General features: G+C 42.0%; 1 protein-coding gene across 1 annotated transcript in view; it reads right to left on the reverse strand.

Moving 5' to 3' along the window:
- Positions 1–19,596, reverse strand: part of Sumf1 (sulfatase modifying factor 1) — an 80,718-nt gene that overhangs the window by 46,688 nt on the left and 14,434 nt on the right. The window contains exons 4-6 of the mRNA XM_028773064.1: positions 4,832–4,914; positions 2,929–3,051; positions 2,044–2,158 (exon numbers count right to left, since the gene is read on the reverse strand). Of these exons, the coding sequence (XP_028628897.1) occupies positions 2,044–2,158; positions 2,929–3,051; positions 4,832–4,914 (321 nt within the window). The remainder of the gene's footprint in view (positions 1–2,043; positions 2,159–2,928; positions 3,052–4,831; positions 4,915–19,596) is intronic.

Consider the following 19,596-nt stretch of genomic DNA (forward strand, 5'->3'; position numbering starts at 1 on the left):
GAGGGAGAGAGAGAGAGAGAGAGAGAGAGAGAGAGAGAGAGAGAGATCATTTTCTTTCTAACAAACCTAGGCAGTTATGGGCTATTTCTACATCATAAAACTTCTTTCCTCATTGTCCTAAGAGAAAATAGAAATTTTTTTTTTCTGGTCTGAAGAATGGTATCCCTTGACACTTAGTCCTCAATCCAACAAGACTAAGAGAATGGCCTCAGGGAAGTGACTAAGGAATAGTTGATACCATGAGTTCTTTTATCGACAGGCTCAAGGCTGAAGGGACTGTGCTATTACTCTTCTGGCTCTGGCCATAGGAGAATACAGCATTTCTTAGTCCCTTCAAAGAGATACACAAATGCCAATCTTACTAAGGCTTCCTTCCATCTTGGACTTTCTAATTTCCAGATCTGTGAGACATGTTCCTGTCTATCAATGGCCAAGTCTATGCCATTTTGTTAAAGCAGCACAAAGAAACTGACATGATTTTTAAACATAACTTCATTACTGTACTGTTGGTAAAAGCTCCAGGAGAGAAGAACTCTTCCATATCAATAAAAGGAAACATACCTTGGGCATGACTGAACACAATTTAGCCAAGAAAAGCTTTTTTAGGTTGGGAGTGTATCTAGTGGGAGAACATGCTTAGCCATAGACAAGACACTGGGTTGATTCCCGGTGGAAGAGGAAGTGAAGAAGGATAATGGAGAGACATTTTCTAACCTTTAGCCATTAATTGCTGCTGGGAATCTGCTTTTTAAAAAATCAGAGATGCTCAGTATGAAAATTCCACTGCAATATTATTTAAGTAAAAAATAATCCAAATCTACAACAATTAGAAGCAAAATAGGATTTATTTATAGGACAGGTTATCCAGCCAGTGAAAGGCAATGTGATCATGACCGATGAGTGACAGATAAAATGCTCCTTGCAGTAAAGGGGAAGCAGTGGGATTTCAAGTCTTCCATCCAGAAGCCAGAGAGATGGCTGGCTTAGTGGTGAACACATGCACTCCTCTTCCAGGGGACCCAACTTCATTTTCCAGAACCGAAGTTGGGCAGCTTAAAACTAACTGTATGTAACAACTCAAGTTTTAGGGGACCCAACTTTCTCTTCTAGCCTCTGTGGATGCCTGCACATACCCTTACACAAATAACTAAAAATAACTAACACCTTTAAAATACCCTATCAAATATGATTTAAAAGCAATATATAAAAATATATATGCTACATATATACCAGTGATCAGCTGTGGTCACTTTCCCAGCTGTGTAATGTGGAACAGGAGTTCACATCTCTGTGCCTCAGAGTGTCACAGGGACACCAATACCCATCTTAAAGAGTTAAATGGACATTACTAGTGAGAAGACCTATGCATGATGGTGGAACACTATGCCTGGCACACTGCAAAGCTGGCACCACCATCACCACTAACCCCCTAGGATGAGTGGAAGGTCAGGGACCAAAATGCTAATAGTGATTACCTGGGAAGTAAAATTCCACATCAGCTTAGCTTTCTCCTCTATCCTGGAAATCTTCTAAATCTTTTATAGTGTGCATTATATAGTCATAAAAAATGCACCGTAAAGAAGACATCTAGTGATTTCCAGCATTTGCCACTCTTGAGGGTGGATAATGTAGGAAGAACAGTGTCAATCAGAGAGCAAATGATGCCTTTCACCCACACGCACACGTACACACACAATATAATTGGGCACGCTCATGACACAGTGTGTGTGGAAACCAGGAGTCAACTGACAAACTCCTTATGAGATTCTGCTCTCTCCTCCCACTATAAGGTTTCTAGGTGGTGACTTGGGTCAGCAGACTTGCTTGTGATGAATTTGTCTGGCCCTGGTTTTGTGTTCTTAAGATGAGATTTCTTATAACTCAAGCTAGCCTAGAACTCACTATGTAGACAACCTGAAGTTGTGATCGTCCTGTCTCAACCTCTAGATTGCCAGTGTTATAGGCATGTATGGCAGACCTGCTCTTTCACACTAGCACCAGTGCCTCAGCTCCCAGCCCTTCTCTAGAAGCCTGCTCACTTACGGGTGCAGTTCCTTGGAAGCCATCCTCCCCAGTGTTGGTCACAGGAAACTCGCCCTGCCAAATGTTGGCATAATGCTGTCCTTTGGGCTGCAGTTTGTTGCCCCAGGGGAAAAGCCTGTGAGAAGAGACACAGGCATCAGCATGATGCACAGGCTTCTGGACCTCAGTCAAGAGAAAGGATGCAGTGGGAGAGAACAAACAATGCACATGGGTGAACTGTTTCTTTAAAAGATACACTCATAAATATAACTTTTAATTGGGACTTTTAGAAATTTCCTTGTAACAACTCATGTCAAGTGTACAAAACTTCAGTCTCTCCTCACCACTGAGAAGGCCTGAAATAAATGATATGACTGCAAGAGGCCTTCTAGAAATCTGAGAAATGAGGCATCATTCTGGACTTATATGGTAGCATGAGCAGGCACGGCACACCACACTTTTTTTTTTTAAGCCCTGTCTATTTTAAGGAGCTTTTCCTAGAAGATGTGACCCAAACATGAGTTTTCTGTCTTATGGCTGTAGAATCAGAGAATACCATGGCTTCAGAAGACAGCTAAAATAAGAAAATGCTAAAAGGGAGGCAGCCTGCCAAACAGCTTTGAGGAGAGACACACAGGAGCGGGTGCTCGGCCAGAGCTCACTCTGGGACTACAGAGTCCATTTGGCCCCATACCTGGCTTTAAAAACTGTAAAGAGTTCATGACTCACCCACTAGTGTCACCAAAGCACCTCACAAGGAAGAAGAAAAGCCAGCTGTTATTAATCAACTTCCTGACCACAACACGTTCCAGAAAGCTAAAGAGGGAAGGGGGGAGCAGAGGAAGAAGGGGTGGAAGAGAATGTCAACACACTGCTGGACAAGGCAAGGCCTTCTGGTGTGAGTACCTGTTCTGCAGGCCTCCTCTACAGCTGTATTCCCACTCTGCCTCAGTGGGCAACCTCTTCCCTGCCCATGTGCAGTAGGCAACAGCATCATTCCAGGAGACATGGAGAACTGGATGATTTGACCTAGAGAGGAGCATGCGCAGTTAAAAGAGACACTGGCCTGAACCGAAAGCAGGAGGTAGATTCAGAAAGCGACCATAGTCACCCGCCATCTGGTCATGATTTCAAAGCCTAGTTGTCACACACCTGTCCTCTCCAGTGGGGAGTGCTGAAGTCTTAGATGCCCCAAATGGGTCATAGCTTCTCTGCACTCAGGAGTCTCTTCACTTTGCAGCCTTGGATGCCCACAGATTACATAGGGATGGCAGGCACAGTAAAGCTCTGCCCCTGTTGGCTCAGCTGCTGAGAGTCATCAACAGATGCTTCTGGCTCCCTTGGCATTTTGCAGAATGGTTAGTGGCACCTTAGAGCCTCCAGTGACTATCACAGCAGGGACATAAGGCCCACAGAGGCTCAGCTTATAGTCTGTACATTCCTCAGAGCTCCATGCAAAGTGGGCCAGAACTTTGTTGGGCCTACATTATAGTGATTTGGCATCCACTCCTTTACATATCTGTGGGTCCCTAAAAGACACTGTACATGCCAAACTCTTATCTCAGCCTGTTTCCAGACACCTAGCTTTAAACTTTGCGTGTTTCTGCATTTCTAAGGGTCAGCTAGCACCATCTGCCTTACTCCAGCAGATCTCACGTCAGCCTTTCCAGACAGGATGGAAGAAGTCAGTGGAGCTGAAATCACCACTCACTTTTAGGTGACCTAGACTGGCCCACCTAACTCCTCATGCATCTCTGAATTCCTACAGGACATTCATTAATTTGCTCAACAAATGTTCCTGAGTAGCTCTGAGTCTGGTGCATAACTTAAAAGTACATTCCAGTGTGCAGGTGCAGCCCAATAGTAGGACAGATGGCCATGGGTTCGAGACTTAACACCACAAACTGAAAACGCAGTCTCCTTTGGATTTTCCTTCTACTAGCTTGACAATCAACTTTGAATCTGGGAAAGAAGGTAAAATTGGGAGCTAGAGACCCAGTTCACCCCAGGTCCTCAAGGATCCTACAACCTTCTACCTCACTGTCTATTTCCAGCACTGAGGAACCCAGTTCAGACCTTGAAAAGTTTTGTATCTATCAAGGGGCTGTATCTCTAGAGCCTAAGTTCATATACTCCCCGCTCCCTGATTTTAAGGTCAATAACCTTGAATGTGGTTAAAAACAAAGGCCTAAAGCACTGTCTGAAGAATGAGGTTAGGAGAACAGCTCCCCAGCTGTTGGAGGCCAGGTCATAATTGAAATCCTCCTCCATCCCCAGGGTTGAATGTGCATCTCTATTTTTGCTTAAGATAATTACTTCCTTGCCACCCTGGAGACCTGGTGACCAACTTGCCACTCTGGTTTTTGTTTTGTTTTGTTGTTTTAGTCAGATTGTGGCTTCTAAGTATGTGAGTAAAGCACATGGATACTATACCCAAGGCCACCTGACAGGATACAACTACCTATCCATACAAGAAATAGTCTTCTTTCACATAAATACTCATCAATGGATAGACTGTTATGAATAAACATGTCATGACATTTGTGATAGTCTGTCGTCCACAGCAAGGACGGAGGAACTCTGACAAGCCAAATGAAGCAGGCAAGAGTCCATTTATTCAAAGCTTTCTGTGAATAGACACTGTGACTAGGACTTCATATACATTACTTCCCATCATCTCCTTGCTGTCCCAAGAGTGGCAGATTATACTTGCCATTCGGTTTACATATGAAGATAGCTGCTGAGTTCTGCAAGAGCACAGAAATTTTCATTGGCATGAACCATATCAACTGGGCAGGACCAGACTCACCTGTGAAGAATAGTGGAGTCTGGGCCCTCTGGGTGTCTCCAATTAGCGCCCTTGACAGGTAACCACCATGGAGCAGCTGCAACCTCAAAGCAACCAAAAATAGGCTTCTGTCAGCTACTGTTCTCCAGAAATACACACAGCCAAATAGTAAATAAAAATTTCACATAGGGTCATGAGGTTTATTTGGGTTCAAAAACATGCCTTTACAGAGTACCAGAGAACCAGAGACTTACATGTGACCACATATTCAAACAAAAAACTATTAATTCATACAAGTCTATTTAAGTGCTACAGGGATTTTCTAAGGTTGTCCTGCCCATTAATCCTCTATAATCCATGACAAGTGGCAGATAGGAAGTGAGGTATGTCTACATCTTAAAAGATGGGGAAACAGTTCATCTTCATGTTAAACATGAGGTTGAAGGTTATCCAAAGTGGCCAGAGATCAAGTGGAACACAGAAGAAAACCAAGAAACTATGTTTAAAAGATCACCGTTCAACCTGCAGTTTGATATGCATGATGCCCAGTGACTGGTTAGCACCTAAAGCTTTGCTGCCAGTCAAAAGTAGCTTTGAATGGTGGCTCTGCTGTTCACAGTATAACCCTCTCTGGGCCTGCTTGCACATTTGCAGATAGTCAGCAACATCCATTACAGTAAAGAATTCTAATACAAAGGACTTAAGGCTCTGCCCTTAGCAACTTAGGGTAATGACTGAGCAAGCAGCAGGGAAAGGGAACCAGTCTCACTGGGCATGATGACAAGCAGCTACATGGAGAGCCACAAAAATCAATCACTGCCACCAATATTGAAGAACAGAAGCTTGGGAATGATTCTTCTAACACAGACTAGAGCGGATTCAAATCTGGCCCCATGCCAACTGTATTCTCAACATACTGTATCCCTGTGAGCTGGTGGGGTGAAAGTGACAGGGACTATGTCCCTGCTGACAGTGACAGCTGTCACTGTGAACACCAAGACTACCCTCATCCATTTTTTTCCACATTAACACAATCAAAACATTTAAGATATCTCCACAACAGCCTGATGGAAAAAGACATTTGGTTTAAACACTTCAATAGAAAAGACATTTTGTCCTTCAACATGACTGCAAGGCAGTAGATTTCACACCACGCAGGAGCTGAGAGCATGCCTTTCATCTACAGGTAATCTGGGTTTATTCTGTTTGGTGCCAATGACAGGTAATTCGCTCAGTGTCCAGGAAAGATGTGCACAGAAAGCTCAGGTTCAGAAAGTTCTGGATTCCAGGAAAATAATCACATGACTCAACCTGTCCAGCTCCACTCCCAGCACAAATCATTATTGATGGAAGATTCTAGCTCTTAAATTAAAAAAGAAAACACAAAATATATGAAATCTGGATGGTAGACACTAAAACACCTTTGTTCTTTTTTTTTCTCACCTTTGTTCATTTTCTTTTCCTTTTTTTGTATTTTGAAATGTATCTTCCACTTTTAGCAATGAAAACAAATACACAACCTGTTTATATTCATTCTGCCCACTAATGTGCATTTGGACATTTCTAGTTTGGAGCTGTAATAAACAGCAATTTGAATCTTCTTCAAAGAGCTTGCAGCTTTGGATGATGCCTTTTCTCCTGACTCTACATTGTGAAAGGCCACAGTTATCCATACATCCATCTTTAGAAGAGACAACAAATGCAAGGCTAGGAGGGAGCTCCTCTAGCTCCCCGACCCTTCTAAGGAGAACATCCACAATGTTGAGTTCTTCAGAGGAGACCCAAGGCTGCTGCAGCAGTGGCTCATCAGTCCTTTCATTAGCCTCAGCATTTCTTTCAATTCAACCACCAAATCCCACTGAGGCAGGATAGAACAACAGGAAAAATAAAAAGATGTGACGAAGGAAAGAAAGCCCTTGTCTCGGAATCTACTTTGCCTTTCTTGCTGAGTCAAAAATAGAAAACAAACAAAAAGTCCACAACTGATATTGCCAAAACTCCCTCTAGGGGCAATGGAGGTTCTAAAGATATGGCAAACAGAGAAACTAAAAGCTACAAATGAACTCTGCTTGCCTGGGCCAGAACACTGAAACCTTATGTCTTACACATTCTCAGTCCTCTCTCATCTCCACATTGAAACTGATAAAACTACCTTACAGTTTTAAGAGAAAATCTTTAAGAAAAGTAAGTAAACCAATTCAGTCATTTTTGTTTCAATTTTAAGTTTTGCTTATTCTTTAAACCTTGTTAGAATTTACTTCTGTTGTGGAATGTAACTTAGAAAGCCACCTGACCATACACACTCAGAGTAGAGCCAAGACTGTCCAACACCCTGCACCCATGTCTGGGTGTTGTGTACTGTACTTTTCCCAGATGACTAACTATCTAAATACTTGATGAGCTCACTAACTCCATTTCACTCTGGCTCATCCTGAAATTCTTTTCTGCAGTGTAATCAAGGTTCTGGTGGAGCTTTACCAGGTGGAGGTCCCTAATGCAGAAGAAAATGTCTCAGGCTGATGGAAGTGTTCGACTACTATGTCACCATAAATTATCAGAGTGCAGTTTAAGATGGTATATTGACAGGTTTTTAAATTTATTTTACATATAGTAATTAATTCTTTCATTCAAAAATGAAGTGCAAAGTGTAAACCTAGTCATCTCATTTTTGTTCTAAAATGTGTCCAAAATGTACCCATGTACCAGATCCCTCCTCATACACATCAGGCCAAGGTTCCTGCCTTCCTTCCTACTCTTTCTCTGCCTTTTCCTTTTTTTCTTTCTGCAATGTCACATTAACTCAAGCACGCCACCCAAAACAAACCAGTGATTGATAAGTTTTAAGATCACAGAGCTACACAGTGATCTGTTTCACTGACGTCTACCAAGAAACAAAAGAACTCATCAAACAGGGCACAAGGAGGGGACACTGGGACCACAGACCACAGATTCCTCTTTAGTTCAAAACAGCAAGATCTGAATGCAAAGGTATATGTAGACTATACAGAACACAAGCAAGAAATGGAAGGATACATGCAGACTATAAAATCACTGCTCCTAAGTAAAAATTACAAAATTACCCAGCTGTCCTAGAGGTAGTTATGAAAACTTACTTTAACATGGAAATATATCATGTACTGTTATAAATATAACTAATAGAGTATAGGCCTAACTTTGTTTCCATAAAATATTTGCCCAATAATGTATGTTAGTATAGCTAAAAGTAATAAAAGAAAATCCCTGAGAATATACATACACCTAACTAGGTGAAGGAACTAGTATCGAATGAGCATGCAACACAAACCAGATTTTATCAGCCTCAGCACTCTGGACCTTCTCTAGGCCATAAAATTCTGTCTTGGCTTGGTTAGGACCTCCTGAGTGACATAAGGTAGAATGTGTGGCAGCATTTCTGACTTTTACCCACTAGACCCCAGGTGTATCTCAACTGTGGCATACAACAAATGAATCTAGACATTGCCATGTGTTCTTCCAAAGAGCAAATCACTCGCTATAGTGACAACCAGGAAAACCATTAATCATTTTAAATGTTAACACATACTTCACCTTGGCACAACAACAGAAGCACCTAACATGCTACAAGACATAAGATCTCAGGCTCTCTATACTCTCGAATCCACAGTTTACCCATGAAGTAGACATAAAAATTCCCCATCTTCACCCTTCACTAGCTGTCTAGCCACTCACCTGGGCAGCCTGAGAGAGCTGGTCCCAGTGGCTTAGGTGCTGGAGAGCTGGCAGGCTGACCAACTTAGCTACCATATAGGCCCAAATCCAGGGCTTTTGAGTTGTCTACCCCAATATCTATCCTATCTATGAGCTGTTAGGGTGTGTGAAGGGGCTGGTCCTTCAGATCCAAAGCTGCAGGATCTCCATGACACAGGGCAACAGGATATCCACAATGAGTCTAGGTGAGGATCCAGTATTGATGGTGTAGCAGAAGCCAGAGACCTGGAACCAGACCAGTGACTCACAGCAATGAACACTTGCGACTAAAGCTGGTTTGGGCAAAAAGGTATATAATGTGTAACAAACCATGACACACCGCAGCTTCCATAGAGAGATCTTTTGGGAGGTTGGGGATATTTTTGTTTCTTTGTTTTTTAATTTTTAATTTTGCTTTTTTGTGCAGGGGAGGCTGCAAGGACAGAGGGTAGATATAGAGGGACTGGGAGATGAGAGGAGTGGGGTGCGTGATGTGAAACTCACAAAAAAAAAAATTCAATAAAAGTCTTTTTTCAAAATGGCTGTGTTTCCTAGGGTTGTCATAAGGCTTATATAACAAAATACATCCAAAGCATTTGGATAAGGAGTCAGAACAACCCAAGTGTCAGTTACCAGTCTTCCTATCGTTTATTCATGTCACTGCATGCTACAAAACTGCTGTAAGTTTTCATAGAGCACATACTCCAATTAGTAAAAACCTACCATCTTCAGTCAGTCCATGCCTCATCCACCCATCAGATCACCCTTTCAGAATATAGACAGGCTGTAGGAAGTGCCCGAGGGGTATAAAGTCAAGGGACAGCATGTGCCATATTGGAGTATTCTCAAGAAGAGTCCGTAATGGCAGTCTTTCATCACTGTCTTGCTTCAAGAACCATCTACACATAAGGTGGCCTATGCCCCCACAGCAAGACGTACTGTGGGGGAGGCGAGCTGGGAAATGCCCTCCCAACTAGACAAGGACGCAGCACACATAAGGACAGCAATGACATGCAGTGTGTGAGACTGACTGTGGTCACCATTGTGATGGTCAAATGCACTAAGTCCCCAAATGACACAAGAAAATAAAGTCACCCCATAATAACTGTGATGAGATCGGGCATGGCTTTGTTCATCCTGGCCAACTTGCTCTGGACCAGAATATTTTCTGACTAAATTCATGGCATACTCCATTCAATGTCACCAGATACCTTCTTCTTGCAAATGTCAGGTTTTTTTTGAAGATTTTTAAAAATGTGTATATAGTCTGTGCACCACATGTGTGTCTGTGGAGGCCAGAAGAGGACATCAGATCCCTGAGACAGGTGTTACAGAGAGTTGTAAGCTTACATGTGGGCGCTGGGAACTGAATCTGGGTCCTCTGGAAGACAAACCAGTGCTCTTCACCAGCACTCCCGGTCTCCAGGCCCAAATGTCAGGGTTATTAATTTAATGTTTTTAAAACTTTTCCTTGAACTTCTAGATCTGTCTTGAAAATAAAGCTATTCTACCATACGTAGGAACCTTTATGAAATAGAACAACTTTTATAAACAAAAACACTTAAAGAGTTATCCAGAATCATACTGCAAATGACCCTACCCCTAGTGCTGGTCTCTACTGGGTGTTTTGTTTACTAAGTAGAAGCTGCAATGTTGGACAGGCTGGCATAAAAACCACAGCATCCTAAAACAAGAAAGTCTGTTGGAATAGTTGTCCACCTACACGTTTGCTGCTCAACCAAGACAAGCCGGAGTTATAACACTGCTTTATATCTGAGGGAAAGGACTTTAAACATGACCTATTTCTACTCAGCCATTTCCATAGCAACTGCCTTGGGTTTAAGTCGAAACAGCTGTGCCAGCCTGCCAGTGACCAATGGCCATATAAACAGAATTCATGAGAGTCTCATGCTCCCTTGAGAGATGGACTTTGAAAGAAAAGACATGGTTTCCACCTTTCTCATAAGGCATAGCCAGAACTGTGTAGTAAAAACTTGAAAAAAAGGGAAAGGGAGAGACAGCAAAAGTACCTTTATTCTTACGAAGGAGAGTAAGTGAAGTTTCTTATGCATACACAGCCCAGAATAAAATCCACATGGAAGACACGATACTGTGTAATTATGCATATTCAAGTCTAAAGATGTCAAGTTCACAATTTCACAACTGCTTTCTCAAAAAATAAATGCAATTAGACGAGCAGATTAAAAAGACAGAGGTTTCTTGAGATGCAGTATAAACATGACAGCTATCCTTACAAAAACAGACAAGGAAAATTTCTCAACTGGCAACAGTGAACAATGAGCAATTGCAGACCTATTCAAATTCACAAAGTGTAGTAAAACTGAAGGGGAATCTAACAACTGGAAAAATCGAACGGAACGGAGATCATAGTGACTGAAATGACTCTGGCTTCAGCAACCTGTACACATGCTGAACATCAGAACGAGGCTCTAACAAAGGGTGGAAACAAAACCATCATCACAATAGGAAGGTAGGTAGGTCAGATGCATGGCTTCTGATTAATCCTAAGTCAGGTACTTTGATGACTCCATAGACTGCATGCAAGAGAACAATACTTGCCTTTTCAAACAGGACACAAATATTTATGAAATATAGGGTGAACATACCTATATATTTCACTGGAACATACTGGAACATTATACTCACAATTAGCACACACATCACATTTCAGGCCTTCACAGAAAGAATAGAAACTCTGGCAGGGTGGAGCATTATAGGCAGTCTGTAAGAGCAGCTCAAGGAATACATGCATCCAATGGTAGCTGACACTTGATTGATCTCACTCATTTTCAGTTGAGATGTAGACAGACACAGGGAATGGTATGATTTGGGTGGCTACTTAAAAGGAATAAGAAAAAAAGTACTTAAAATAAAACTTTAACGTTGACGGGGGTGCAAATAGGTGAGTATGTCCCATCTTTAAACAATGTGATAGTCCTCAGTAAAAGTCTGTATCACATGCACATCCAGCAAGTAGACTGACCCACTTCTATATGCCAGCATGTGGTGGTTTGAATGAGACCAACTTCCTGGGTGCACATGCTTCAAGGTTTGTGGAACTATTTAGAAAAGATGAGGAAATGTGGCCTGGTTGAAGGAGCTTGGAGAAAGAAGTGGGATTTGAGGTTTCAAAAGCCAACTCCATTCACAGCTCTCTGCCACAAAACAAACAAAAAACAGTAAGATCTCAGCTACTGCTCCAGGGCCCTGCCGCCCTGCTCTCCCTTTCATGATGATCACAAACTCACCGTCTGAAACTATACACTCCCAATAAACTCTGACTTTTATAAGTAGCACCCGTCACAGTGTCTTACCACAGCAGTAGAAGAGTAACTACAACACAGAAATTACCTCCATGTGGAGGGTGGTAGTGAGAATTCTGGAAAATGTTCGTTTCTTTAAAAACTTCAGCCAGCTGCTGATAGTTTCTGTGATTGTGTAACATTTAAAATTCTGGGAACTTTTCAGGTGATACGAAAATGCTAGGGCCCCAATAGGTGGGGTAGGTAGTTGCTGGCCGTTCAGGGGGGTTGGTTGCAGTTTGTTAGTAGTCATGATCAAAGAAGAAACAAGAAAAGAAATTAGATTCAGATATCTATCTATCTATCTATCTATCTATCTCTCCCCACCCCCATCCCCTGCTTTCTCTCCTATCTAGTGATAGGGGTAAACCCGAGATGACAAAGGGTAAGAAAAAGAAGACCCCACAAAGTACCAAAGCCCGGCTACAGAGGGCTTAGTGTGCAGCTCCATGGTAGAGTACTTGTATGGTGTGTGTACAGCTCTACCTTCAAACATCAACCCTGAAAAATAAGCATATACAGAAAAGATTGCTCGGAGGGTAATTTGAAAATTCTACCCACTGAAATATCATCTCTCTCACTCTTGTTCTTGAGTTTGCTCTTTCACAGTCCCAAGATCAAATCCAGGGATATATGTGCACTACCATTGAGCTATCTCCTCTACCTAGTGGTTTGTTTTTTTTTTAAAATAGGGCATTGCTATATAGCTCAGGCTGACTTTGAACTTGTGATCCTGCCTCTGCCTCCTGAATGGTGGTGTTTCAGATGTGCAGGGGCCCATTGTAAATTCTTATTTGCATATATACATTTCTTTCTCTTTTCTTTTCTTTTCTTTTCTTTTCTTTTCTTTTCTTTCTTTTTTTTGTGGGAGGGGTTGTTTCTTGAGACAGCGTTTCTCTGTGTAGCCCTGGTTCTCACAGAATTCACACTGTAGGCCAAGCTAGCTTCAAACTCAGAGATTCACCTACCTCTGCCTCCCAAATGCTAAGATTAAAGGCATTCACCTGGTACATATGGACTTCTTAAGGGGAGGTATCCCTGGGCATGAGTTTTTATTCTGTAATCTAGCTTGTTTCTGTAAGGGAGTTGATGATATAAAGACCAACATTCAGTTGGGGGACTAAGGTTATACTCATTCTTTTCCTTGATCCAAGTTGAGCCTTAAACAACCTATGCCTTGAAGATAAATGTAGTGCACTTTAAACAGGCGCTGTGCCCCCCTCCCCACTCACCCAATGCACCCTTATCCTATCAGGTGCTTTAGCCAGGTTGGAGGAAAGCAACTGTGCCCTGTTATCCTATTACAGGGTGTTCTCCCCTTCCAGGGTTATCACAGTTTTCTTCCTGAGCCCATGCCACACACTGACTCCTGAGTCAAGCAAACAACTATTCTTTTCAATACAGCACAAATGACAGAAGCACTTTATCTTCTCCAATCATCCAGCCCTAGACTGCCCTTTCCAAATAACTCTGGAGCTCTGAACCCACCTCAATCCTGATCACCAAACCAGCATCTCAAACCAAAGAAGAGCTGACTTTGCAGCCTGAGAGATAGACAGGTCATACCAGGTCTGAACCCTGCCCTTCCAAGAACTAAATGCTCTAACACAACACTGAATGAAAGCTTTCATTCTGCAGGATACATAATAACTACTTATTAAGTGACAGTCACTGTACTAGGGACATAGTAGTAAATAACACAATACAAAGTCAGGCATGATGGTACATACCTTTAATTCCAGCACTTGGAAGGCAGAGCCAGGTACATCTCTGAATTTGAAGCTAGCCTGGCCTATGGAGTGAGTTCCAGGATAGCCATGGCTACACAGAGAAACCCTATCTCAAAACAAAACAAAACAAAACAAAAACAAACAAATAAATAACCCACTGATGCATTTACCCCACCTTCTAGAATGAACCCTAGTAAGGCAAACATTCATGAAATACCTACAGGCACCCATATGATGGACGACAAGCAAGGTGAGCAGCACAGAAGGCACCAGAAGCCACAGAACACCTAACACACAGGAAGCACATCACCCTGGAATGAGGGAGAGGATGGTGTCCATGGACCTCCCAGAGGAAGCTCCGCTGATATCTGACTACAGAGATGATGGTGGGTAGTCAAAGCAGGTGACCACAGCACCCCTCTGCCAAGTGCTCTCACCAGTAAGGGTCCACTGAAATATTCTTTCGCACCCAGACTTTCCAGGATCAAAAACTTTGGGAAATTCCTTAAACAACTGACAAGCATTTCTAAAAAGTACAGAGAAACAATCTGAGAAAATCAACTAAAACTGGAAGAAACTGTAGCCCCTGTGAGTGTAAGGAGCCCACAGTAAGAGTATGAAAGCTGGGACTCTAATCCACAAACTCTTGACACTGATCCATCATGGTTCCTTTCCAGCACAGAATCTCAAACCAAGCAGAATCCACCTCACCAAAGCAGAGTAACACGGGGGAGAAAGGGTAAGAAGGATCTGAGCAAAGTTACAAAGCTGCCCTAGACATACTTCCTCCTAAAACTTAAAAAATGTTGATAATGAGCAACAGAAATGATTTGGGTTCAAGTCCAACACAGTTACTCTAAGGAAAAACAGATGTAGAACCAGGACAGAAATCAACCCTTTTCCCAGTGTTAGAACAAAATACTAGATGCTGGGCAATGTGTAAAGAAAACTAGTTTGCATTGGGAGTGCAATTCAGTGTCTACCATATAGAAAGCTCATTCCCTATCATCACAAATTAAAAAAAAAAAAGGATGCTTACATAGCTAATGATTCCATTCATGAATGTATAGAGAGAGGCTAGAGGTCAGGTGTCTTCCCCATTTGCTTACCAACAGCTTAGACAAGCTGGCCAGCAAACACCAAGAACCCTTCTGCCTGTTTCCCCAGTTCTGAGGTTATAGTCATGGACTACCGAAGCCAGCCTTTTCACATGGAGTCTGGGGATCAAATTCACATCTTCATATTCTCAGACAAGCATCTTACTAGGTAAGCCATCTCTACAGCCTAGGCGTGCCCGTTTCTAACAAGGTTTATAAGATTAGCAATCCCTTTGGTAGACTGCATCCCCAGTGACCTAACTACCTCCAAATAGTAAAAGTTAAAGTGGATCTTAATAGTCTACTCAAAGTCTACCACTTCTCCACAGTACCATGCTGAAACTAACCTTCTAGTACAATCACATCTAAACATGAGATAGTAATAGAGAATAGTCGTGTGCCACACACATACATACATGCACATGTACACACACCTACATACCCACAACATGCTATTGCAAAATGAGGTAAATAGTCATAAAATTATACACACAAGTGTAAATTATAATTCATAAACACACACATGTGCCAAAACCAATAAAAAAGTGGAAATTAAAGAAAAAATCATTTACCAGTATTTACTTCAGAAACCCCCAAGACAAAATTAATAAAATTTGTAACGTAAGGGAAAAGAAAGACAAAGGTAATCCAAGGAATAAGTAATACACATAGTCAGGACGTATACCTCTGTGGTACAATGCTTGTTTAGCATGTATAAGACTTTAGGTTTGACTTCCAACCGCAAAAGCTTACAAGAGGGCAGTAAAGGCACCAAAAACAACAAAAAAAAACACAGTAAAAACAACAAAAAAACATTGGGTAGAGTGTTTTGTGGGTGGGTTGCTGTCCTTATCCCTTCATTGGGAGTCCTGCCCGGCTACAGAAGGTGGCCACTTAAGGCTCCATGTCCCCCACTGCTAGGAGCCTCAGCTAGAGTCACCCTCATAGACTCCCTGGAGCTAACCCCATCCCAAGTGTCTGGGATTTTCCAGCAATGTCGCTCCCCAAGGCCTATTTCTATTCAAAGTCCCCAACCCTCCCACCCCACCCCTGCTCTCCCTATATCTTAGTCCCCACCAGTCCCCCTCCCTGTCCCCTCTCCCATCCAGTTCCTTCCCTTCATCCAACTCCAATGACAATTTTATTTCCCATTCTGAGTGACATTCAAGCATGCTCCCTTGGGTCTTCCTTGTTATTTAACTTCTTTGGGTCTGTGGATTGTAGCATGGGTATCCTGTACTTTATGGCTAATATCCACTTATCAGTGAGAACATACCATGCGTGTCCTTTTGGGTCTGGATTACCTCACTCAGGATGATATTTTCTAGTTCCATCCATTTGCCTGGAAACATCATGATGCCCTCGTTCTTAATAGCTGACTAGTATTCCACTATGTAAGTGAACCATATTTTCTTTTCAACCCCTTCAGTTCAGGGACATCTGGGTTGTTTTCCGTTTCTGGCTATTATGAATAAAGCTGCTATGCACATAGTGGAGCCAGTGTCCTTGGCTACTGTGAAGCATCTTTCGGGTATATGCCCAGGAGTGGTATAGCTGGGTCTTGAAGTAAAACTAGTCCCAATTTTCTGAGAAACCATAAAATTGATTTCCAGAGTGGTTGTACAAATTTGCCATAAAACCTTTAAATCAAAATTTGTCCTGCCTTCAAGAAGTTCAGAGACAAAGATGTCATAGAGACTGAGGGAATGGCCCAACTTGAAATCCATCCCATGGGCAAGAACCAATCCCTGATACTACTAGTGAGACTCTGTTATGCTTGCAGACAGGATCCTAGCATAACTATCCCCTGAGAAGCTCCACCCAGCAGCTGACTGAAACAGAGCTAGAGACCTACCCCCCAACATCAGACAGAACTTGGAAAGTCTTGTGGAAAAGTTGGAGAAAGGACTTAGGAACCCAGAGGGAACAGGAACTCCACAAGAAGTCCAACAGAGTCAACTAACCTGGACCCTTGGGGTTCCCAGAGACTGATCCACATAACAAACATCCTCCAAAGGCTGCACCTAAGCTCTTCCATTTATGCAGCAGGCATGCAGCTTGGTCTTCGTGTAAATCCCTCAACAACTCAAGCAAGGGCTGTCCCTGACTCTGTGGCCTGTCTGTCTGTGGATCCTGTCCTCCTAACTGGGCTGTCTTGTCTGGCCTCAGTGTGAAAAGATATACCTAGTCCTGCAGTGACTTGAGGTGTCACCGTGGGTTGGTACCCAGGAAGACCTCAACCTTCTCAGAGATGAAGGGGAGGAAGGGATGGGGAAAGGTTGTATGAGAGGCACTGAAAGACAGAGGGATCTGCGATCAGAATATAAAGTAAACAAATGAATAAATTGATGGAAAACAACAATGAAGATGTCTTATATTTGAACCACAATGCTGAAAATACAGATTGGAAAAGCAAACCTGTATCTGAGAACACTGCCCTTCCCTAGCCCCCTTCCCTCCCCCCTCCCACGTTCATGACTTAAAGTGTAAACACTGAACTTGAGCACTCATGCAAACAACAATAAACAACTTTCAAGGAAATAAAAAGTTATAACTTTTCAATAGGACCACTTTATTCCAAAAGAAAACCAAATAAAGTATATAAGGGTCTCAAGAAAAAGAAATGTGAATGAAATATTTCCTCTCCAGCAAAATTGACCTGAAAGTTAAAAAGTGAGTTCTGCTACTGACAAGCAGAAATGAAGGAGTCCTGCTCACATGGCCACTTCCTGGAGAGCCTAGCAGAGACTGAGCCTCATCAACAGGGAGACACTGAACACAAACGCATCTTTAGAACTCAGTCTAAGGAGTTAATATGCAGAACTCTATGCAGTGGACCCTGGGCTTCGATAACAACAACAACAACAAATAGTCTGACTATTTTAGAGCTTGGGGAGAAGAAACCACAAGTGAGAATGTGAATTTTTAATGCCTGTGATCTTGGATAGCGTCCTGAGTAGCTGCAGGCTGTTCACCTCTGCCTGTCCTAAGAAATGAGATTCTTGGAGTTGAAATAAAGGAAGGGATATAATACAGAACAGGCTAAGTTAAAAGTCCAGAAACGGAAGTATCAACTTGAAACTGTGACATATCTTCTCTAAGCTCTGCCCACTGAAGAGGTACTCAGTGGCAACTAACATGCCCTGCAGAGAGACCCAGAAACACTCCTGCATCAAGATGCAGTTGTGATTTGAACAGAGAACATTCTTCTGGCCTCATGTGTCTGAACACGTGGTTCCCAGCTGGAAGTGCTGCTAGGGAGGTTACTGAACCTTTAGAAGGTGGAGGCTTGCTGGAGGAAGTGCATCAGACTTTGAGGTTTTTAGCCTGGTCCCACTTATTTTCTCTCTGCCTCCTAGACGCTGAGGCAGTGCGATAAGCCAGTTTCCTGCTCCTGTCGGCATGCCATAATGGACTCTTCCTTCTGAAACTTTAAACCAAAATAAAGTCTTTCACCACTGACTTGCTTTTTGTTTGGACAGCCTATCACACCCTCAAAAAGAAACTAACGAAGAAGCCAAGGCTTCTTACAGCAAAAGATAACACTTGTCTTCAGTCGGGGCAGATACTACCATCAAAAAAAAGCAAAGAAGCCACGAAGGACTCCTAGACTCAGTTAAAAAGGACCCAGAACAAGGATGAGGAATGACTTACAAATAAGAACAAAGTTCCTTTATGGGCCGGTGAAAACAACTTAAAATTAGCCTGTAGGGATGGTTACACAACTCTAAAAATATACCAACCCAACACTGAATCGTACACTTAGAAAGATGAATTGTACAATACATAAACTACATCTCAATGCAACTGTTTAAAGCAGGAGGAGGGACCATAACAGGACCTACACGAACTTGAAAAGGCATCATCCTGTGCTCAAAAATAGCAATGAGTGTGGCTGTCAAAAAACATCATGACTCCAAGTGAATGAAATCCAGAGCATGTTTAAATCCATGAACTCTGAATGAAAGATTTTTTGAAAATACAGTAGGTTACATAGATCTATGGTTACATCAAAGTTATATAGAACTAAATACATACATGCACAAGTGTATACACATAAAACTGTGAAATCAAATGAAGAGATGAAGGTTGTATCACCTGCTGTTTCTAGCTGTGAACTGAACAAGTTAAGCAAGATAATATTACCACAGGAAACTCAGTGAGGACACACCCTTTCTTACAACTCCCTAGAAAATATCACTATCTTTAAAGGAGGTTTTTTTTTTGGGGGGGGGGTGTCTTCTGTTTGCTTATTTATTTGTTTAAGGTGGGGTTTTATGCAAACAAGGATAGTCTTGAATTTATTATGTATCCAAAATTAGTACTGATCTAATGCCCCTGCCTCAACTTCCTAATTGCAGAAATCACAAATGTGTGCTAATATGCTAAGTATGCTAATTAAAATAAAAATTTCTAAGTAAAAGAAAAGTACTTTCTCTTTCTTTTTATTCCTACACCAGGGCAACAGGAGCTAGAAAATTACGACATTGGACATGGTAGGTTTGAACACCATGCATAGTTGAATCTTGTAAAAAGTAAGAAAGGTAGAGACACTGAAAAAATTAATTTGTATAGGATAGGCATGAAAACACACACCTGGAAAGGAAAATAATCAGTAAAATAAAATAAATAACAAAAATATAATATTTGTTTTATTTTAATAAAATGAAAGAAAGGAATTTATGAATTTAAACATGTGAATTTCTTGGTATCATGATTTTTTCTGAAGGCCACACCTTGCTGTTTTTTAACACACGAAGCCTTTTCAAGTTCATGTCTTGGTAATATAGATCAGTGGTAGAATGCTTACCTAGCACTCAGGAGGCCCTCAGTTCCATCCTAGTGTCTGTCTGTCTATCTCTGTCTCTCTCTCTCTCTCTCTCTCTCTCTCTCTCTCTCTCTCTCTCTCT

Source organism: Grammomys surdaster, unplaced genomic scaffold (assembly GCF_004785775.1).
Source record: "Grammomys surdaster isolate TR1022 unplaced genomic scaffold, NIH_TR_1.0 220, whole genome shotgun sequence".
In the NCBI taxonomy this organism is placed as follows: Eukaryota; Metazoa; Chordata; class Mammalia; order Rodentia; family Muridae; genus Grammomys; species Grammomys surdaster.